Genomic DNA, 24,597 nt, shown 5'->3' with positions numbered 1-24,597 from the left:
TTCTTGCCAAGAAAACCCCATGGAACGCATCACAAGGCTAAAAGATATGATGCCAGAAGATGAGCCCCTCAGGTTGGAAGGTGTCCAATATACTACTGGGGAAGAGCAGAGGGAATTTCCAAGTAGCGCCACAAAGAGTGAAGCAGCTGGGCCAAAGCCGAAAGGATGTGTCTGGTGGTGAAAAGGAAGTCCGATGCTGTAAAGAACAATATTGTTTAGGAACCTGGAATGTCAGATCAACGAATCAAGGTAAGCTGGACAAGCATGGGCGAATTTAATTCAGGTGACCATTATATCTACTACTGTGGGCAAGAATCCCATAGAAGAAATGGAATAGCACTCATAGTCAACAAAACGGTGGGAAAGGCAGTACTGGGGTACAATCTCAAAAACGATAGAATGATCCCAGTACGAATCCAAGGCAAATCATTCAACATCACAGTAATTCAAGTCTATGCCCCAACCACTGAGGCCGAAGAAGCTGAGGTTGATCGGTTCAGTGAAGACCTACAACACCTTCTAGAACTAACACCAAAAAAAGATGTCCTCTTCATCATAGGGGATTGGAATGCTAAAGTAGGAAGTCAAGAAATCACCGGGATAACAGGCATGCATGGCCTTGGTGTACAAAATGAAGAAGGACAAAGGCTAATAGAGTTTTGCCAAGAGAACACACTGATCATATCAAACACTCTTTTCCAACAGCACAAGAGGCGACTCTACACATGGACATCACCAGATGGTCAGTATCGAAATCAGATTGATTATCTGATTATCTTTGCAGCCAAAGATGGAGAAGCTCCATACAGTCAGTAAAAACAAGACCTGGAGCTGACTTTGGCTCAGATCTTCTTGCAAAAGGAGATCTGAGCCACAAAATTTTGCTGCTTCTTGTAAAATTTCGGCTTAAATTGAAGAATGTAGGGAAAACCACTAAACCATTCAGGTATGACCTAAATCATATCCCTTATGAATATACAGTGGAGGTGACAAATAGAGTTAAGGGATTAGACCTGATAGACAGAGTGCCTGAGGAACTATGGACGGAGGTCCGTAACATTGTTCAGGAGGCAGCAACAAAATCCATCCCAAAGAAAAAGAAATGCAAGAAAGCCAAGTGGCTGTCTGATGAGGCTTTACAAGTAGCTGAGGAAAGAAGGGAAGTGAAAAGCAAGAGAGAAAGGGGAAGATATATCCAACTAAATGCAGAGTTCCAGAGGATAGCAAGGAGAGACAAGAAGGCCTTCTTAAATGAACAATGCAAAGAAATCGAGGAAAACAACAGAATGGGAAAGACTAGAGATCTCTTCAAGAAAATTGGAGATCTCAAGGGAACGTTTTGTGCAAAGACAGGCATGATAAAGGACCAAGAAGGCAGGGACCTAACAGAAGCAGATGAGATTAAGAAGAGGTGGCAAGAATACACAGAAGAACTATACAGGAAAGAGCTTGATGTCCCTAATAGCCATGATACTGCGGTCACGAACTTGAGCCGGACATCCTCGAGAGTGAAGTCAAGTGGGCCTTAGGAAGCATTACTAACAACAAAGCTAGCAGAGATGACAGTATTCCCGCTGAGCTATTTAAAATCCTAAAAGATGATGCTGTTAAAGTGCTGCATTCAATATGCCAACGAATTTGGAACACTCTACAGTGGCCACAAGACTGGAAAAGGTCAGTTTACATTCCAGTTCCAAAGAAGGGCAATGCCAAAGAGTGTTCAAACTACCGCAGAATTGCGCTCATTTCACATGCCAGCAAGGTGATGCTCAAAATCCTACAAGCTAGGCTTCAGCAGCATGTCAACTGAGAACTACCGGAAGTACAAGCGGGGTTTTGAAGAGGCAGACGAACTAGAGATCAAATTGCCAACATTCGCTGCATCATGGAGAAAGCAAGAGAATTCCAGAAAAACGTCTATTTCTGCTTCATTGACTATGCTAAAGCCTTTGATTGTGTGGATCACAACAAACTGTGACAAATTCTGAAAGAGATGGGAGTACCAGACCACCTTACCTGTCTCCTGAGAAACCTGTACGAGGGTCAAGAAGCAAAAGTAAGAACCGGACATGGAACAACCGATTGGTTCAAAATTGGGAAAGGAGTACGACAAGGCTGTATATTGTCGCCCTGCTTATTTAATTTATATGCAGAGTACATCATGAGAAATGCCGGATTGGATGAATCATAGGTCAGAATTAAGATTGCCGGGAGAATTATCAACAACCTCAGGTACGCAGATGATACCACCCTAATGGCAGAAAGCGAAGAGGATCTCAAGAGCCTCTTGTTGAGGGTGAAAGAGGAGAGTGCAAAAGCTGGTTTGAAACTCAACATTAAAAAAACTAAGATCATGGCATCTAGCCCCATCACTTCCTGCCATATAGAAGGGGAGGAAATGGAAGCAGTGACAGATTTTATTTTCTTAGGCTCCAAGATCACTGCAGACGGTGACTGTGGCCATGAAATTAAAAGACGCTTGCTCCTTGGGAGGAAAGCTATGGCAAACCTAGACAGCATAGTAAGAAGCAGAGACATCACCTTGCTGACAAAGTTACATATAATCAAAGCTATGGTTTTCCCAGTAGCAACATATGGCTGTGAGAGCTGGACTATAAGGAAGGCTGAGTGCCGAAGAATTGATGCTTTCGAACTGTGGTGCTGGAGAAGACTCTTACAAGTCCCCTGGACTGCAAGGAGGTCAAATCAGTCAATCCTCAAGGAAATCAACCCTGAGTGCTCATTGGAAGGACAGATACTGAAGCTGAAGCTCAAATATTTTGGCCACCTAATGCGAAAACTCCCTGGAAAAGACCCTGATGCTGGAAAAGATTGAAGGCAAAAGAGAAGGGGATGGCAGAGGATAAGATGGCTACATAGCATCACCGATGCAATGAATATGAATTGAGCACACTCCGGGAGTGAGCGGAGGATAGGAAGGCCTGGCCCTATGGTCCATGGGGTCACGAAGAGTCGGACATGACTTAACGACTGAACAACAATGAATAGCATAATGAAGGATAGGAAACCCAGAATAGCCCTCCAGATGTTTTAGACTACAACTTCAATTAGCCCCAGCCAGCATGGCCAATAGTAAGGAATGATGGGAGTTGTGGACCAGAACATCTAGAGGTCATTGGGCTGCCTATTCTCTGGTGTAATGGATAGGGTTGGAGGCCTGGGTTTAAGTCACCAAAGCCTACTGAGTGGCCTTGGGCAAGTTCCACTCTTTCAACTTAACTTACCTCCCAAGGTTATTCCAAGGATAAAATAGGATAACCTTATGTATGCAACCCTCAGGAATTTGCTAGTAGGTCAGGATACGAATGTGATAAAAACCAAGATGGGAGAGGACAGAAGCTACAGAAGGTCAAGAAATAGTAACCCTGAGAGAGGGAGAGAAAACTGAGCAGGGCACCGAAGTTGGCATTTAGTAGGCATCCAAATACCAGAATACGAGGGACAAAGAACCAGGGATGGTAGTTGCCTTCATGCTGGTAGATATCTAAATGATCACCCTGTGAAACAGAATTTTAGATTAGATGTATCCTTGTCTGAGCAAGCAGTGCTCCTTTTATGTTCTTATCTCCACCCCCTGAACCTAGAAGACCTTCCCAAGCATGCTTTGGCTTTTTAAGCCTTCACCATAGTCAGAACACACATTCCTTATATTTTTCTTTCCATTAGGACTTAAGAACATAAGAAGAGCCATGCTGGATCAGACCAAGGGTCCATCTAGTCCAGCACTGTACATTGTACAATGTACTTTTAAAGTGGCTGCTGAGATTCTGAAGTCTATGCCAGATACTTGATTCTGCACTTCTGTGGTATGCTTGGCAACATCCAACCCTCCTTATGAGTCTGTTGATATAAAAGCCACAGTCATTCATTTTTGCATGAGGATACTGGGTTTTATCACATTATAACCACGGCACTTCAATTGTGAGAAGAAAAGTGAGCTCATGCCCTTGTGGCAAACACACAACATGCCTATCTAACTACTAAGATAACTGGGTACACACTGCTCTCCATACTTTGTTCCAACTGAGCTGGGAGATCCGATGCAGTATACATGGCCTATGACATACTATGGGAAATGATTTGGCCTTTAACATTATAGTGCTCAACAGGACTGTCAGAGTGGACTCATTGTCACGCTAAAGAGGGATTTGTCTGTCAAAAAGTCTTCTTTTGTACACAGTACTGGGTCAAGTCCTAGTGTTTTCAAGTAGAAATTTACAGAGGATCCTTGCAAAAAGAGAATAGTTCAAGTAAAAAGTCAGTAACTGGATCTGTGATTGTCACAGAACAAATCTACCAAGGACTGCAAATATTTAGATACTGAATTATATTCTCAGAGATCCCTATTTTTTATTTTTTCATGTACCATTTTCAGATCTACAGAAATTAACATGAAGCATCAAGGACATATTTACATCTTTTGGAGAAGACGAAGTTCAAACATCCAGATTAGAAGATGAACATACACTAAGGAGTGTAGGGACAATGTATAGGAATGCACAACCAACTAGTTCTCTAAGAAGTAGAACTGCAGCTAGCACTTGCAAGCCACCAGCAGTGCTGAATCAAATAAATGTTAGACAGGGATCACAACAATAATGATAAAGGACATATGTGTCTGACAGATAGGATCACAGACTAGGGAGCTGTTTAAGCATAACAACCTATCGGTTTAAAAAACCCGTTTTAAAAACAAGCCATGGGTTAACCACTGAGTTGTTTAGCTCCTAAACCCCCCAGTGGTCTGGGTTCGCATGTCATGCTACCTACAAAGAAGCTGATTGTGGGGTGTACCGTGTAGTGGAAGAGGTGGACATGCTTTTTAAACCAATGGGTTGTTGTTACGTGCTAACCAGGTCATTATCTTTTGATTGAGACAAGCCTCTGAAGGGAAGTCACACAAAGTTGCTAAGGATGCACATTTAGAGGCAGTGAGAGTCTGAAAAAAGGACAGAAAATGATTCAGGAGCATCTCTTTATATTGTTAAGCAGCAAGAGACTCACTCATAGACTGCAACCCTATGTTAAGAGATTTGTGAAAGCAGTAATTGCCTTATTTAGAACAAGGGTAGAGGCTTAAGGAAATACATATTTTACTGACATCACTGCTCTGTGGGTTTAGAATCAAGCAGAAGGCTAAACTGACCCTAGTCACTGCCATCGAACAAGGGCTTCAGGGACATTGCACCACCTTCCTCCCAGAAACACCATCATGTTAGTAAGTTCAAGCTGCTCACAAAGTCAAGACCAAGAACAATAACTGCTTTGGAGGAGTTCTTTGAAAATGTAGGAAATGCCGTTTGGGGGCTGGGGGAATTTCAGTGTAAACACTGAAATATTACTTAGCATTTATATAGTGCTTTCAAGTGTCCAAAGCACTTCACATATATTATCTCAGTAACTGTTTCAACACCCCTACACGTTAGGTCAGAATTATTATCCCGATACTGCACATGGAATCTTCCCGGAAGTTTAGGGAAGGAGCAAAGTATAAATTAAATAAAGTAGTGAGAGTTAAATCAGGAGGGGAGGGGGTCATATATAAAAATATTACTTAAAAAAACTAGAGATGAAACATTTATTTAATCTTTACCAAAATGAGGTTCATCACTTACTAGCCCTAGGGACAAGTGCCACTACTCCTCATCATCCAAGCCTTTTAGAAATGAACAGTTCCAGCTTGTTCTCCCTTCATTTCAAGGAACAGGATTTCATTTGTTTTAGAACAATTCAATAAAGCTTCTTTCCATTCCGGAAGGCTCACAAAGAAAAACAGCCATCCCCTGCATCAAAATCTGAAAGAGAATCTCCTCACCCCCACATGCACACAATTGGCATCTGAATGACAGCTTTTTTCTTTTTCTTTTTTTAATTTTCTCATTTTCAGCTTGCTTTATATAGAAGAGTTATTAAGAGAAGTTGCACCATTACCACTTAATTAATCTTTGCTCTACTAACAGATAAACCAGATGTGCTATTATGGTCTTTGTTCTTGTCTACATGGGGATGAGCCGATCATTTATCTCCAGACAATAAGAGTTTGTGTGTAACAGCAAGATTTTTTAAAAGATAAACAAGCTTCAGATGGATTTGCTTCATATAAAAATATAGGCACTACTCAGGGGGAGCTTTTTCTGTGCAAGTCTCACTGTAAAGAATGGGAGTTGTCCAATTATAGCTTAGTTAAGACATCATACCAATCCATGGTTTGTCCTAAGCTTTGTTTAGAATCCAACCATTGTTTGAGCTTCCAAAAATCTCAAAGCGTGGTTTGTCTGCTTTTCTTTGCCATCCTCTCGGTAATCAGCTTCCTAATTTCAGTCCATGGTGCAGCACCCTTAGAAGTTCAGCGATAGCCATAACTATGGTTTATCAATTCAGACACCACACCAAACCATAGTTAACATTAGTATAATCCCTAAATGGAGACAGTGTTATGCCACTTCTAAAAATAAATACACAAATGTAACCAGTACATTTCGATCTCTGGTGCTGAAAAGCAAAGAACAGCAGGTTTTCAAACATACATAAAAAAAAAATACAATTACCCCCTCAGCCCCTGCCCCAACTCGTACATGGGATAAAAGACCACTTGTTACAGACTCCACGCACTAGCTGACTTCATGTAAACTGCATAAATGAACTTAATACAAAGGGAAAAGTCTGCTAGAAAATGCATTCGAACTCCACAAGCAATGACTTTCACTGGATCTTTATTCCATGGTCGAAGAACAAATATTACCAACATTTAATTGCTGGCTTGCATTTGGGAATCCACATACAAGAACAGGGAAGGAATTTCCACCCCCACTACACTTAATTCTTAGGTACCAGCATCTAATCATTAGGCACCTACCATGTGCAGGACTAAACATTTAATTTAGCAAGTGTGAGAACAACACACTGGGTGAGGTTTTTTTCCAGCATAGCTCTTTTCCAGTCTCAATGTAATTAAATGTCAATGAAATCTTAATTTCCAGGTAAGATCATATTCACCCACATGCTCCTTGATAACATGAAATGGCATGTCCTGCGGTTTCCAAAGAAGACAATAATTTTCAAAATTCCTCTTTAATCTCTACTCAAAGTCAAAAAGAAAAAATGATCCAACATCACCTTGACGAGAATGAGTTGGAAAATAGATACAAAGCAGCGACACCAATAAATTGAATGGAAATATACTTCATAATTAGCACAATACATTGAATAAAGCCCAATTATCTGCAAAATGTAAATGAGGAAAAAACTGCTTCTATCTCCAGAAGACAAAATATGTTTTTAAATCAATTAAATGAGTGTGACTTATTAGTGATTACTTCCTATCACCTTTAATTTGTAAAAAAAAAAAAACATTTTAATGGGAAATATGGTGTTTTTCTCTTTTCTTCTTTTTGTTCACACCAATGGCAAGCCTTGATGTTATTCTATCAGTAATTTGCTATAAAAAGTACAGCCTGTTCATTTTCTTTAGTGCAACAGCAGGTTCTTTCAAAGTGCCACATTTCATACTGAAGTGCTAACCAAAGCTACCATGCTGCGCTTTCTACACTGTTCCCACTTCTAACTTGAATGTTCTTGCCATATTTGTCACAAGTGAAAAGTTTTTTAAGAAATAACAAGAAAATTAGGGGCTTTTAAAACTTCTTTGCATCACTCTTCTTTTTTTCTTAAATACACAGTACACTTAAGCTGAACGAGTTGGTACCAACTCATTCTGTTTGGGCGTTAAGAGGTGCATTTTATGAGCAGCTATCAAAAACAAGGGAAGATTTCCATACAGTATTTCAGAGAAAGAAGAAGATTTGTTCAGCACTTATTCAATTTGGAATCATCACCCATTCTAATCATTCATTCTAATGAATGGGTGATAGTGGCCAACTACTCAAGCATTTCTAAAGTTAAAGAGAAAAGTATATGTAATAGACCAAGTTCTCCCTGTAGTTTTCTCTGAAAGGTCATTGGGGACTGGCTATTTCTTAGAACAACTTGCCATTTAAAAACTCACAAACACGATAAAAATGTGCACAATCCACTGGGAACTTTTCCTGCACACGTGCTACTGGAAATATGGAAACAAGTAAGAGTTTGTCCATGCCCTTGTATAGAATTCATTTATTTCATACAAAGGAAGATATGAAAGGAACCAATTTGAGATGCAATTTACAGCATCACTGAGAATCAAGAATTATTGTAGTGTTTACAGAGTCCGGGAGAAGCCTGTAACTATCCAACAGCATCCCAACTGACCTATTTCTTTAGAAGACAAGCAATAAGCAAGGTTCCTTTCCAGTCCATGGAGATGACACCACAGACTGTTGCCATGGTCAAATGAGACAGAAAAGCCTAAGCCTTAAACTCTTGTTTCCAAAATGAGGCCTATTTATATCTAGCAAGCCCTGTGCACTGGAAATTTTTCTTATATGTCTGCTGAGTGCTTGAGACAAGTCTCTTTCACTGTGTTTAATCTCCCCATAAACTTTGAGCAATAATTAAGAACATCATAATTGGAGCTTGCCAAGTTCAATCCATTTGAAACAGAGAAGAAAAATCATGACAGGGGGATAATCTGTCACATTGTCCCTCCTTCAAAAGCCCAAACATTTGGTTATGATTCAAACTCAGTCCCTTTGGCTCACTCCAGCTGGAAGCATGGTGAAAATACTGCTCATTATTTTGACTGAGTCACATCAGATTAGCATTCAGCATATCAGTCTAAGTGATACAGCTGTAAATATGAAATGCACTGTTAATCAAATCAAAAACTACTTCATGGCCAAGTTTTGGTTAGAAAGAGTGATGTCCCGCACTTTGCCTCACCAAAAAATCCTTTGTCCCCACGACTAAGAGAGATAAGTCCCAGACAATGCCATTTTGATAATTACATGATACCCTCAAATTCATGACTAAGGTTTGAAGCAATGCTGAGGAAACTCAGATGGTTATTCCTGAGGCTAAGACTTAAACTGAGATGAATTTATACACAAAAGAATGCTGCAAATGTACAACTTATTAAATAGATGGGCACCACAAAAATAAGTTAGAAGACATCAACAGGAAAATGCTACAGAATATTAATAACTGTATTCACCAAACAGAAAGATAAATTAATTAGCCATTATTTTTTATATCCAATCAGGACAAAGTATATTCTACTTATCACACATATTATGAAAGCCTTATTCTTACTAAAAGAAAAGTGAGGGAGCCATGATGCTACTTGGTATGGAACAACATGGTCTATCTCTCCTGTTGCCAACACAAAAGTATGCACGAAAGTAGTTCCTGGTGAATACAGGAAGGATCGAATACAGAGAAGGATTGAGTTCTCTCTCTTCAAAACAACAGCCAGTTTAGAGTAGTGTAGTTGACAGAATGCTGAACTTAAACCAGGGAGATCTAGATTTAATTTTCCACTCTGCCATGAAGCATACTAGGTGATCTTGCATCAGTTATCATCTCTCAGCCTAATCTACCTCACCGGATAGTTGAGAAGATAAAATGAGAAAACCTCTTGCAAATTGCTCTGAGGGAAGGTGGATATAAATGTGAAATATGGATAGAGCTTTTTATGACCAACTGCTCTCGGCAAGGCTAAGTCACATGATTTCTCAGGTTACTTTTCTCTACACATATTCTTAAAACCTTTTACTACTCTAAAAAATGTTGACGTGATATACCCTGTATTGGGGATACAAACTGCACATGCACCCAGAAGCTCATTGGACAGGTTCAACCAGCAGTGCAGAGTTCAACCTTTTGGGTCCATTTGCTAAACATTGTTGTGGAGGGAGGCAACCAAGACTCCAGTGTAATCCACAAATCAGTTAATAGTACTTCTTCAACACCTAAAGCAACTACAAAGCCTGGGAGTTGTCCTCAGCACTTAATTAGCTAAACAGCTCTTTTATTAAGAAAGGTACTAAAAGCAAGGCAGTTGCCTCTTCAACTATGGACGTGTTTCCTGCGATGCTTGGCTGGCTTTTTCTGAGCTCCTGCCTTCAGATTCTCCCGACCCAACTTCTGACAGGCAGCCAATCTGGTGTGATGCGTCCCACCTCATCCTCTCAACTCCGCCCGCTTAACTCAGCAGTGAGCTCTGGCATATGTAAATCCCGAAGCTCCCTCCCCCTCCGACAGAGCCCAGGTTCCCATGGAGAGGGGGGAAGACACGGTCTCTGAACCTGGTCCTCCTCCTTGATAAGCCCCTGGGCAAGATCTTCACTGGCTCCTGGGGAATATTTGGGAATTTTCTCCTTCTCACCCTGTCTCTTCTGGGCTGCTTCTAACTCCATCTCCGAATCTGAATCCAAAACCAAAACAGAGGGCCTGGGCAAAATCCTGACACACATTAACTGTGCCTATAAGAGTGGCTGGGTGACCAGCCAGATGGGCGATTAATAAATTTAATAATAAATAAATAAATAAATATATTATCAAGAATTTGTCCACTATCCATCTTGAGAACCCAGCCAGAGCTTGCTATCGATCTCCTGTTCTCCAGTTTAAAATTTCAAGAATTATTATCTACTTCTAGAAAGTGAATTCAAGGATATGTTACAGAAACCCCAAAAGAATTATTTAATAGCTATACAAAATATATTCAACTTTCCATTTCCAGACACATATTCCCTCCTCATCAATTGTAATCATCCAGTCAAAAGTGATATAATATCAGGGTAACAAGAAGTTGGACAGTTTCCAGAATACTGTATACATAATCAGATAGAAAGAAGGAAGGAAAGAAAGAAAGAAACCTACATCAAATTGCATCACATAGCTATGTTCCTACTGGCACATGAATCTGCTGCAGCATTGGCTTTCAGGCTTTCTATGCTTAGGTCACCTTTGCCACATAAATGTGTCATCTGAAGAACCCCTGTGCATCTGCCATGGAACCAGCTCACCCTAGAACACATCCTACAGTTCATTCAGGTGCAGCTAAATTAACCAGACTTATAGGTCCCACTTTCATCCTGTGTGAACTGAGTGTACGCCTTAAGATGAACCCAAAATTCCCTTGTAGTTGCACACTGCAAGAGAAGTGATAATGGTGAACAAGCTTTCAGGAAGTTTGTTTGCCATTACTGAATTTGGCTGAGGAACCTCAAATAAGGTTCTGAAGAAACCCAGGTTTCCCTAGAACACTTTGAAAAATCATTCTGTACTAGAGCCATGGTGGGCAGACTTTAGGATTTTGAGATTTATTTTGTGTTTTAATAGAACCTCACAATCTAACTGGAGCATAGTGTAAAAGACACGAGCCTAGAAATTTATTTTGAGTACCATAAGTGAACAAAGCTCACAGCCCTTCCACACAAAAATCCACTCCTAAATTACTAGGAGTATAATTTTGGAGAGTGGGGGAGGGGAGTAATTTTAGTGCTGCTACTGTTAAAACAATTGTGAGTCAGAATTCCTTGCTGATCTACTGCAAATAACCCAAACATCTGCCAATAGATCCAGATCTACATTCTGCCCATCCCTGATTGGGCATAATTCTATAATCTGCAATGCAAAAATATGGAAATGGTTTTGCATTTCTCTAGCACTGGTACAAACCTGTACCATTACATTAATAGTAAGAAGATGGCATCTGTAGGGGGAAGTGGTGTGACACTTCTGTCTCATGAGAGCATGGTGCTTTAACCAGTGCAGAATAAGTCTTTACTTGTAGCACAGAAGAGGATAGTACCAGACCGATTGTTTATAGCAGCCTTCCAAACCTGGTATCCTCCAGACGTTTTGGATTACAGCTCACAGCATTCCTTATGATTGGCCATGCTGGCTAGGGCTTGTGAGAGATGGAGTCCAAAACATCTGGAAGGAACCAGGTTGGGGAAGATTGTTCTACAGACCCTACTCCTAAACGCACAGGCCATTATCTACACCACAGACTTAAACTAGCATAACAATCCATTCCTCTTCCCAGAGAACTCCAGAAATGTGAGTTCTGTGAGGGAGGCTAGTGATCTCTAACAGAGAAGTCTCAGCGCACTCACTAAATGACACTCCACAGGACTCATTGCAGTAAGTCATGATAGATATTTCATCTATTATATTTCTATACCGCCCCATGGCCAAAGCTCTCTGGGCGGTTCACTATAAAAATGCTTAAGCCTCACTGAAAGACTAACCCATGAGCTTGAGCCTTAAAATGTAAGTATCTTCCCAAGAGCCTGAGCCCTAAAATCTGGTACTTATGTGGCCCAAGGGTCTTCAATTACTAGACAAACTTGAGAATTGAGCATTTTTACATCCCCCCTCCCCCAAGTAAAATGATGGAGTCAAATTGTATCACAAATGGTTTCATTACACTCACACTAGGTAAGAAGTTTATTTCTTATTATCTCTAAAATTTATAAACCACCCTTCATTCATAGGACAGTGTAAACTGAAGTTGGTGCAGATGTCATTCAAGGCATTATGATTCCCAGAGAAATCAGACATTGAAAGTCTGTTTGTAGTAACTGGCGAGCAAGACATTTGGTTTAGAGAGATCACCATCCTAGTAGAGCAAACCAAACCACACACATCAGAATGCTAGACTGTGGGAGTCCCACTGGGGAGGGGGCACTTCCAGGAACATGCATCTCATCTCCAGAGAGCAAGTTTCATTAATTTGTATGAGTATGAAATACAAGCATCACTCACTCACTCTCCAATGACGATGATGATTATATTTATTTATACCCCACCTTTTTCCCAGTACTGGGACACAAGGAAGCTTAATGGTGAAAGTATTCAAATGGTTAGGGCAATTCCTAGTGAGCTAGAGCCCTGAAATCTGGTACATATGTAGCCCAAGACACAGCATTCATTACAAAAATGGGAAAGCAGCACATGTTTGCACTTAACAGTCAAAAGCTGGAGCATGACATTTACCTCATAATGGAGGCCAGCATTCTGGCACAGAGAATGCCAAACAAATGGGTCAATATACTGGGATGTGATCTCCTCAGGCTTGGCATTGGGGAAGGGGCACTTCCAATAGCAGACAAAAACAAATAACTATGCTTGTGAAATGGAAGTATCATGGACTTGTAATGCTATAAGACCAATATGAAGTCTAGGTATGCCCACAAATACATGTAAGGCACATTTATTTCCCTATTATTTATAGGCATTTTGAACAGATGCCAAAGGCAGATGGAAAAATTTAAAGGGGACAATTTTAAAAATTGAATAGAATATGTTAAATTATGTTTTCATACTTAAACTGCTTCAGTTTTACCAAAAGGTCTGTGAAATACCTTTTAGCAATCACAGATAGCTTGATTTGTACAAACTAGAGAAACTGCAGTTAGACCTTCTAAACCACAAAGTCCATTTATTGAAGCCCTTCGAAAAGAAATGTTAACTGATACTTCTAGATATATCTTGAAGCTTTAATACAAACTTCAAGAGATCTTCGAATTAACAACGAATTAAAAACCTGCGAGTAGACTTGTTATCGTTCAGCTAGCAAAGAAAGTCTCCTTCGAGAAGAAAAAGAAAGACTAATGAGCAGAATTTCTGCATGAGAGAAACACAACAGAGATATATGAGAGAATCAAAACAATTATCAATGGGGTCTGCTGGCACATACAGTCATCCTTTGCTAGTGATTAGCATTCTCAGCTGGAATTTAAAAAACTCCAACTTGACAGTGAGCCGATATTTGTAGAGAATGCATGGTGAAAACAGATTCAAATATAATCCTTAGTTGTTATACGGTACCTTCACAAGAGAGGTTCCTAAAATATTTGAAATCATCATGAAACACCATATTCCTAGAAAAAAATGACTTTCCCCCACCCCACCCAAACAACACAACCCTATCCATGTGGGTGTGTGAATACTGCAACCACATGGATAGGGTCGCTCACCTGAGTTTTATCTACTCTATTGTTGCCTGTCCTCACTCCTGCTGGGAAGGCAATTGGGTGGAAAGCCCCATGCAATAACCTCAATAACACTGTTGTGGTATTCTCTCTCTCAGTCACTCACACACACACACACACGCACGCACACACACACCCATGTGGGATAGCGTCACAGGGAAGTAGCTCCAAGGCAGCTTTGTGTGCATGGGCATGTGTGTATATACTGGGCTTTTCTTTATGAACAGTGATTTAGACTTCACTGCTTTACTGTCTCTCTGTCATCTTTACAAGGTGTTGGAGCGAACGAGTCTTAATCGAGTGGCAGAGACTCTTGATGAAAAGATCATGAATGAGCAAGCTGGTTTTTGACCAGGAAGGTCATGTTGCGGACAAATATTGAATCTTACACAACACATAGAGGGTGGATATGAAAGAAAACTAATCACTGGAGTGGTGTTCATTGACCTTACTGCAGCATACGATATGGTCAATCATAGAAAATTGCTGCACAAGATAGACAACTTTACTGGAGACCATAAGCTCACCAGGCTTATAGGGAGTTTCCTTCAAAACAGAAGGTTCTACGTGACTCTGAATGGTAAGAACAGTAGAAGGAGGAAGCAAAAGAATGGATTAGCACAAGGCAGCGTACTCTCGCCAATTTTATACAATATATATACTAACGATCAACCTGTCCCGGCCAATATGTGAATGTTTATATATGCAGATGATACAGTGATGGCCGTACAAGAAACGAATTTCGATGAGTCTGCTGTAAAATTATCACGGGCTTTAGATGAACTGGAGCGATATTATGATAATAATCACGTAAAACCAAATCCAAGTAAAACTCAAGTATGCGCCTTTCATCTTTGTAATCGAGATGCAGGAGTTGAACTGGATATTATGTGGAGAGGAAATAGATTACAACATTGCCCAACACCTAAATACTTGTGTGTTACGTTGGATAGAACGCTTTCTTTTAAGCAACATTGCCTGAATACTAAGGCTAAAGTATGTGCTAGGAATAACATTATCCGACGATTGACATACTATACATGGGGAGCCCAGCCAGCTACATTACAAGCATCAGCTATGGCATTGAGTGTCTCTACGCAGCACCAGTATGGAATGCATCGGCACATGCGAAGCAAGCAGATATTGCTGTGAATGAGGCAATGTGCATAGTGACGGGATGCCTCAAACCGACGCCCGTTAATAAACTATATCCTCTTGCTGGCATTGCTCCACCTAAGATTAGAAGGGAAGTAGAAGCAGATGCCAAAAGAACTAAGCAAGAGACTGACTCTCGTCACCCTTTGAGCGATTATATTCCCCCAATTTGTCGACCTAGATCTAGAAAGAGCTTTATGTCAAGAACTAATATCTTAGAGGGGACCAAAGAACAGAATCGGATAAATAAATGGAGGAACGAGAGTACCAACTTGAGTATTTTAACGAAGAAATGGCTGCTGGAAATACTTTCCCTTATATAGTTTGGAGGACAATGAATAGGATGAGGGTGGGGGTACCAAGGTGTAAGATGAATTTATTTAAGTGGGGGTTGCTGGTTGACGACAATACATTATGTTAATGTGGAGAAACCCAAGACCCAGCGCATCTGATGGTGTGTCGATTACTGCCGGAGTCTTGTACTGTTGACTATCTACAGCAAGCTAATGACAAAGCTGTGGTGGTGGCTACATTTTGGCAGAGCAAAGTTTGATCTGGACACGAAATAAATAAAAAAGTTTCTTGAGTGGGGTGCTTGCCTTTTTGCTTACTTATTCATTAAAAATAAAATAAAGTAACATTTTAATCAGTTTCAATTTGTTAAAAAATCTGCCTAATATATAACTTGAGTGTATTCAAGCTTGACAATTCTGCCATCTAGTGTCTATTCTGAAACAGAATAATAACGCTGAACTCAAAAGTTGTAGATAGCCATTTATTCATTACCATGGCAGTCCAAATCTTCTTTTTCCATTGTACCAGAGATGGCATGCATGTTGATCACCAAGCCTTTACTAAGAGGATCCTTGCAACTATTAACATATAACCCACCATCACCACTAAATCTCTAGGAATCTGATCTTGAATATCACTGAGGAGTATAGTTGTTGTGATTAATTGCAACTCATAGCCTGTAATTTCTCTGATGCGGTTTATTATCTTCTTCCAATATTCCTTAACAGGATTACAATGTCACCATATATAGACTAAAGTTCCTCTACCATTACACCTCCAGCACCTAACTGTTAGTGCTGGGAACATCCTAGAGATCCTGGATGGTTTATAATACCACATATATACTATTTTATAGAGGTTTTATCTAGAAGTCACATCTAGTACATTCCTATAAATCTTTGAACAGACATAATTCCATTGCTCCTTGTTATGTTAAATTCTTCCCACTTTTGTTTACTTACCTTTGTTCCATTATCATATATATCTATTAATATTTTATATACTTTGGACAATAATCCTTTCTGTACATACAAGCTCAATAATTTCTCAAAAGTATGGGGTCTAACCATGTCTATTCTTGAATATAACTTCTGGTTTGCAATTACTGGAAAAAGGGAAGGCGCAGATTAACATAATATAATCTTTTAATTTTTCCAACCCACTCAGAAACCACACAGAGTGGTCCCCCAGTTCTCTCGCTGTCTTAAACTTAAAACTGTTAAGGATTGGGGCAAAGGGGCGGACCACTGGAGCCAAGCTATATCTCCTTTTCCCCCAAATTTTGAGAACTGCATCTCTGATTATATCTGTCTGTAGTCTCCCTTTGTCCTGTTGAGTATACCACATCCTATACCTGCTTGTTCCCCAATCCAAGGTTGGGTTCCTTTAACTGGTTGGATCCTTGGTGCCATTGCTACTAATATAGCTGCTTGGTAATAATACATATTAGGGAGCAATCCTATGCAAATTTAGATGGGGAAAAGTCCTACAACTCCCAGCATTCCCTAGCCAGCATTCCCTGGGAGCTGTAGGACTTTTCCCCATCTAAATGTGCATAAGTTGCACCTTTAGAGACTGGAAGTCCTCCTCTAGGTCTCTCCTGTTGCAATATTTGTGAACTAACCCTTAGCTTTTTATAGATACATATATACTGATTGATTCCCGATTTTTTAAAAACATCTTTGTGGAACCATAATTAGCAATGTAAGAAAGAGAAATACAAATCTAGGCAAAATTTTCTTCTTAACAACTACAATTTTGCCTATTTCTTGAGATCCTGTACAGTGTTACACAACACCCTCATATAGATTATATACATCGTCAGAGAACATTATTCCCAATTATAACTTGTTTTTGAGAATGCTAGCTGATCTTATGGCATGTTGTAACAAAAACATAGCCCCATCTGCATATAGCATTGTTTTATATTCATATTGATTTAGAGTAATGCCTTTTATGCCTCCTTTTCTCACCTGTTGAGCCATGATTTCAATATATAAATTAAAAAGTAATGGTGACAATGGACGTCCTCATCTAAGACCTCTTTGTAGTGTAATTATAGGTGTCATTATGCCATTTATCAGAATTCTAGCAACCGGTGCTGTGTAAATAAGATGAATCAGATTCTAAAAACATGGGCCAAATCCAAACCTCCGAAAGTGCAATCCTATGCGTATTTCGACAAAAAAGTCCTATAATTCCCAGCATGCCCAAGTCAGCATGGCTGGCTAGAGGAATGCTGGGAGTTGTAGGACTTTTTTTGTCCAAATATACATAGGATTGTGCCCTATTATCCATAAATCTCATTTCAGTGGAATCAAATGCTTTTACAGCATCTACAGAGTAGAACGATGTTGGTTGTTTTGCCTTCCGTATATGGCCAATCACGTTTATCATTTTCCAAGTGTTCCAAGCAAGTTGCCTCCCCTTCATAAAGTCTGTTTGGTCTTCTGTTGTATAATCTCCCAAAGTTTTATTTACTCTGTTGGCCATTATTGTTGTCATCAATTTATAATCAGTATTTAATAGGCACATTAGTCTATAAGATTCTGGTTTCTCAGCATTTTTCCCTTGCTTAGAGACCATAATTATATGTGCTTCATTCCAAGAGGTTGGTATTCTTTTTCTCAATAATGCTTCATTAAAGGTACACTCCTACGCATGTTTAGACAGAAATAAGTCTTACAATTCTCAACATCCCCCAGCCAGCCATGCTGTCTGGGGGATGCTAGGAGTTGTGGGATTTATTTAAAGATGCATAGGATTGTGCTCTAAATATTTTAACAAGTCTTGGGATTAGCAAAACTCTGAATTCTTGATAAAAATCTCCAGTAATACCATCTGGGCCTGGTACTTTCTTCTCATGTGTTCCTGCTGTAATAAATTGCCTTCTTAGCCAAGCTTTAAATGCATCGCAAACTAATGAAGTATCTGTTATTGATGGATCATTAATTTGAAAAAACCTCTAATATCTCCTCTCATTTTATCCATCAAACCCCTATTTTTTTAAGAAGTATGTTTAATTTCCATCTAAAATCTTTTTCTCCCCTGAAAAGTTGTATTGCGTATTTCATGGGTGCGTTATCTGCATAGACCCATGGGCCTATTTCAACCTATTTTGCTCAATAACATCAGGGTCTTAAAAATATGATCTATCCTTGACTGTATTCTAGAACTACAAGAACAGAATGTATAAACTTTTTGCCCTACATGATAATGTCTTCATGCATCTGCTAAAGCTTGATTGTGAAGTTACGTCTAGAAAAAAACAGGAACTTTTATATGTCTCTTATGTCTTGTTGTAGCATCCAAATCTTGGTTGAAAATGGCATTACGATCTCCTGCCAAGATTACTTCGCCTTCCATCCAGTAATGAAGTTGTAAAATTAAATGTCTATAGAAATGTGTTTGTATAGATTTGGTGCAATTAGTTAACAACCTAATGTTAACTTAATGCTACCTCCAGCACCAGAGGTGGTATGCCTATGTACACCAGTTCTGGGGAAATGGGCAGGAGGAGGATGTTGCACTGCTTGTGTTTTCCTGGTCGAAAGCTGATTGGCCACTGTGTGAACAGAATGCTGGACTAGATGGACCCTGGGTCTGATCCAGCATGGCTCTTATGTTCTTAGTCCCCTCTACTATACCTTTAAGAAAAAATAACACCCCTCAGGGTCTTTCAGCACTCTATGTATAACAAGAGGAAGTTGTTTCCTATAGGCAGTCGTAACCCCTTTTGTTTTGATAGAGGTGGATGCATGATAATTCCACTGACCGTTGTCAGAGGGAATCCTATGTGGAAAGGTGCCCCCCTCTGAACTTGGAGGTGACCGCCTATCCAATGCAGGGCAGGCAGAGCAGATCTTCTCCTCCATGCTCCGGGCTGCCCTGCACTTGTGGCTAGATGGCCGATTTCAGCTGTCTAGCTGCAGGACTGCAGAGCGGGGATTGGGGTTGGGGAGAGGCTGGCCAATGCATAGGAAGTGTTACTGGCACTTCCGCACTCCCTGCCCTGGGAATGCCCCCTTTTATTCCACTCCACACTGCTCACCTGAGCGCGGAGCCCTGGGATGAGCCACGCTGCCTACGAGGCGGCAGGGAAGGGAGCGGGGAGGCTGTTTTCTGGGAACCGACCTCGGAGCAAGGGCTCCAAGGTTGGTTCCCAGAAACCGAACAATCTTATGGCCATCTAGCCGCTGTCTGGTGGCCACAAGATTGCGCCCTCAAGAAATTTTTCATGTTCTGTTTTTAAGTGTGTTTCTTGGAAAAAAGCATATATCTGGATTGGACTTACCAAAGGTCCTGTTTATTCTCCTTCATTTATAAGGACTATTAAGTCCATCTATGTTTATTGATAAAAAAAATTACTTTATTCACTGTTGTTGTTTTGAAAAAAGTATATATCCAGATACCAAGGGAAAAAGAAAAAGAGAGATAAAACATGAACAAAAAGCTCCAGTTTTTCTAATAACTCAGAGTTCCTGCACTTTTTCAATAGCTTGCCTACTTTATACACAAATGTCAGAGAGGCCCTCCTGTTTGAGGGGTTCTTTTGGCCATTAATATCATTCAGTTCTTAAGCCACCACTTCCCCCTCATTGCTATTTTTTTTTTTTACTCCTCTATGGACCTCAGTACATTTTTTTCTATCTATAATTATTAACTGAAAAATAAATCTCTGCTTGTATGCAATACCATTGTTGTTTAATTTCCATGTGAGAAACTTCATCTCTCTTCTTCGTTTTAATGTAAGAGGAGATACATAAGCAAACACGGGATACCTCTGTTCCCTCCACATTCCTATGCTGGGACTGAAAAGCTTCCATGACCATATCTACTTCCATAATCCGTGATTCCAAAACTATAAATTTCATCAACTCATCTCTGGTGACTATTATTTTATGCAAAACTAGTATTTATTCTATAAGCAGAGTCAAAACAAATGTCATTTCCTGTCTCAGCTCCAGCTGTATCTTTAATACACTCCCCCATAAATCTTTTTAAATTTTTCCCCTCAGCTCCTTCCTTCAGTCCTCTACGGAGGAGGTTATTTCACCTGGCCTTATTATCTATTTCACCCACAATTCCATACATTTTATCTGGGTCTTCTTCCTGTTTTCCAAAATCATTTTCCAGCAATCTAACTGCCTGTGTAAATTCCTCAGTTTTACTGTCTACTTCTTCCTGTCTATGTTCTTCTTTTTTAACTGTCTCCTGCAACTCTCCATTCTTTCTCTCAGTATCCTCTAATTTCTATTCCAAAGTTGTTAATCTATTACCATTTTTTTTCTATTTTGTCAATGGTTGAGATAACTTCCTTTTTGAAAACACTGATTTCAATTCTGATTCTGATCCCAATTTTCTGAATTCTGAGGAAAATAAACTCTGAATATCCCCCGAAGTCAGTAAACTATCTTCATCTGTTACAGCAATAGGGGATGTAGTTCAATGGCCAAGAACACAGCTGGAAGTCAGACAGACTAGGCAGTTCCAGGTAGTTCATTAATGGGCCCACCAACTGAGAGCTAATGCTTATGATCCAGATAGGCCCAGCAACAAATAAGAATGTCTTCCAGAGCCCTCTGTGGTAATACAGAAGATTCTTGGACATTCTCCCAAAGTGCACTCTCTGCTTCCCTCCATCTTTGCCAGCCATGCCTTCGCTTCTCCCTCTCTTCCAGTTAAGGGGCATTTCTAGGTGAAGTTACCCATTAGCTTGCAAAAGCCTGGAACCTGGGCTGTTTAAGCATAAGCTTTGAATGCAGATGGTCTCAGATTCAATCATTTGTACCTCTAGTTAAAAAACCTCAAGTAACAGGGCTAGGAAAGACCTATGCCTGAATAGACAGTACTGAGCTATATTGCTGAATGGCCTGACCCCGTATAAGGCATCTCCTTTTAATCAGTACACAGACAACTCCTCTGTCAACTGAACACAACTTGGGAGGTGGCCTTGGGTGCACTGAGGTCTGCCACTCCTATTGAACGTGAATGGCAAACTCATGCTAGGATGGAATGTTCCTTCTTTCCTGCAAGTCTGCTTTTGTTCATTAGGTTACGCTGCCATCTAGTGAAAATTCGCTTAATAAAAATATCAAAATATTATTACACAGAGGATACTACACACAGACTCCAAAAATAAGCAAGACTTAAAGGGTGTAGGGCAAAAAGTAAAATTCAACCATCAACAAGGAACACTGCTAGCAAAACCTACACATTATAAGGAAAATTTGCAATGTTAAAGTTACAAATTTGAGAAAGATCAAAGCCCAGTCTTACTGAGATGGTCAAACAAAGGAGGCTTACATGAACAACGGGTGTCGCCATAATTACCTAGCCAATGTGTGTGATTCATGGTAACTGCTTGGGGAGCAGATGGCGCAGACTATGAGGTGCAGGCTCCTAAATTGCTTTAGGGGGTTTAAACTGTGAGGAGAGTGGGGAAAGGAGGATTGTTGGTCCTGGTAATTTTCTGTAGGATCCCACACAGAACAAGGCAGTTAATGTTTCTATGCCGTGGTGCAGTAGGAAGAGCGTGGGAAAGGAACTACGTGGCAAATTTTTGGTAGGTTACACAAGGGAAGGAAGAACAAGAAGAGGGATAAGGGGCTGTATACTGTCTGGTGGCACTGGCCAAATGTATTTGTTTGTTTGTAAGGATGGCTTATTACAAGGTTTCCCCATCGAGGCCAACAATATAGAACAGATCTTTTTTTGGAGCAAACCAGTCTGAGAGTCATGGTTGCATTGCATATTAGACAAGCTATACTTTCTCTTTTGGGGGGAAAGGGGGTGCTCTGGTGCCTGTCACACTGGTTGCCAATTAAAGTCATTTGATTTAATATTCTAGGGCACCCCAGAGGATACCACTTAATTTTAGGCAGACCCTTAGCTGGAGCTGCTACATACAGTAATGCAGCATATTTTTCAATAATATGACCCAGAGTGAAGCAAACTGCACTCCACAGTTGCAATGAAAAAGGCAACAGCCAAGAGACATGAGAGCATGTGCAACCCTGGGGTTTTTATCCTGAAACTCTTTCATAAATTTGGAACAGTTTAAAAGGTGGCTTATGGTTTAGATTCAAGAGACAATAAAATCCAAGTGTCAGCATGTATCATCATGCAAGCATGTTATTTAGCTTGCTACATCATGGCTATTATATCTAAGTAATCAATGGCTAATGAATGTAGCTCAGACACAGATTTTACAGTTCAACATGAACACAGAAGATGCTTGGCTGAAGTTTGCACTGAGAATATTCTAGAAGGGGCTGGTAATATTTTGAATTCAAGACTTGCAGTGAAAGCGGGGGGGGGGGGGGAGACACCAGGAGCACGAAGCTTTAGAAGTTTCAATTACTGACACATATTCAATTTCTCATTACACATTTGAAATTTCTCATTCCATTTCTCATTACACATTCACTTTCTATGAATGGTTAATTAGGGCACAACACTAGGAACAACCCAGGCTTGTGATTATCCTGTAAAGAGAACTCAGTAAAATGTCACCTGAACCAAACACAAGAGAATTTAACTCACCTGGGAAAATATATTTGCAGTTGGAGCAACTCTGCTGTCAACAATGCTGTGTAATATTGCTAACAATCTGTCCAAAGGGAATGGCTTTGGCCCAAGAAGGTGATTGCTGGTCTGTAAAAAAGAGTGTATTTTCATCAGCTGAATTCTCTTGAAATATAGCAGATTGAGATATCATTTACGTTACTTTAAGTTGTCAGATGGCAATACATTTTTTGCAGTGAAGTAAGCATCACCAAGCTCAATGGGACCTCGTCCCAGGTAAGTGTGTATAGCATTTGATAACAACTTCTGCGGAGCACTCTCTGTTCATTTAATTTTCTACTTGGTTGATTACACTTTTACTGAATGTCAGTTAGTAACTAGCATTTGAATATGTTTTAACCATACCATTTTTTCCCACTCAAGCATGGTTTAAAAAAAAATTGAATATTTTCCATTATTCACAGGCCCATATAAGTGAAGAGGACATTTGCATTAATCAGATATGCCTTTCAGATTAATGAGAACAAGCAAAGGAGAACAGCAGTAGTTATGTAGGAGTGAGTAGTAAATGCCTTTTCCTCACAATTCACAGAAGTTTCTTCCCTACTCTTTCCATATTAAGGTGTATTAAGATCAATTAAGTCCTGCAGGAGGGTCCCTACATTCCTTTCTGCCATTTTCCACATTAAATCATTACAAGCTCTTAATGATCACACTCCTATCTGGTATGATCTGGTACAACTGCGGTAGAGCTGCTTTCCACAAAAAGGAATTTCTCTTACGGTGCACAGAAATACTAAGGAAATGGGCCACATTCCTAGGAACAAATATTTCAGCCAGAGGAGTACAATTCATCTACAAAGTGAGGTACAGCTGTATACAGTAACTTCTTTCAGCTTCAGCATTAAAATAATTAAAGAGTTAGTGGAATAAAACCACCAAGCAAAAATTGAGCACACATTTTCCAGAAAGTGAGAAATTAAAAGCAACTGAGAAGCCTAATTCTTTCCCACTGACACACATTCCTTGTCCTTAAATAGTCCTCCTGCTGAGCTACAAGGAATAGACATCCATAAACTGTCACAAGTTTTAAAAGAATCACTTCACCCACCCAAAGTATGTGTAACAGGCCAAGCCTTTGGAAGAAAGGCTAGATACAACATTTGAACTGAAATGTGAGTTTCCAAAAATTCCATATATAGTTTTCCAAGATCTTTATTCTGGTATATCCTGGAATGTATTTCTTTGCAAGAAGACAGTTCAGTTATTTCACTTTCCTAAGCCTAATTTCCTCTTTAATGGGTTCTTGGAGGAGGGTGGAGAGAAAACCAAGCAGCATCCTTTCTGTTCTAACCAGAATTCCCCTGAGCTTGGACATGACAGAAAACTCTGACTTTAAATGTACAAGTGAAAACATCCAATTTTCTCATGGCTGCACCAGAGGAGGAAGTGTGAGAGCCCAATGCTCATGCACATAATGCTAAACCACAGTTTAGTGTTACATCCGAAAAGGCCCACGGAGGACACCATGAACTTAGATAAGCCAGGAGACTGATAATTTGTTCCACACTTAATTTAAGCACAGATGTGTGCTATGATGTGGTCACTTGAATGCAAGGCTATGTACACATCCAAAGATCAGGTGAGCATCTAGAAATGTGTACTAATGTCACAATAATAAGATTCAGTAAGAAACGTTAGCAAAAAAAATAGGTTTAAA

General features: G+C 39.9%; 1 protein-coding gene across 2 annotated transcripts in view; it reads right to left on the bottom strand.

Annotated features, from left to right (window-relative positions):
* Window positions 1-24,597, bottom strand: part of ORC5 (origin recognition complex subunit 5) — a 127,609-nt gene that overhangs the window by 56,320 nt on the left and 46,692 nt on the right. For both annotated transcript variants that reach the window (XR_014784530.1, XM_084811472.1), the window contains exon 13: window positions 22,896-23,006. Coding sequence is in view for 1 of the 2 variants with exons in the window: in XM_084811472.1 (XP_084667598.1) it covers window positions 22,896-23,006 (111 nt within the window). In the remaining variant the exon portion in view is untranslated. The remainder of the gene's footprint in view (window positions 1-22,895; window positions 23,007-24,597) is intronic.

The sequence above is a fragment of the Heloderma suspectum genome, chromosome 7, assembly GCF_057233095.1.
Source record: "Heloderma suspectum isolate Gila_16-S chromosome 7, 16-S_ref, whole genome shotgun sequence".
Classification (NCBI taxonomy): domain Eukaryota; kingdom Metazoa; phylum Chordata; class Lepidosauria; order Squamata; family Helodermatidae; genus Heloderma; species Heloderma suspectum.
The sequence above is the reverse complement of the archived record's forward strand: the minus strand, read 5'-3'. Positions and strand labels throughout refer to the sequence as shown.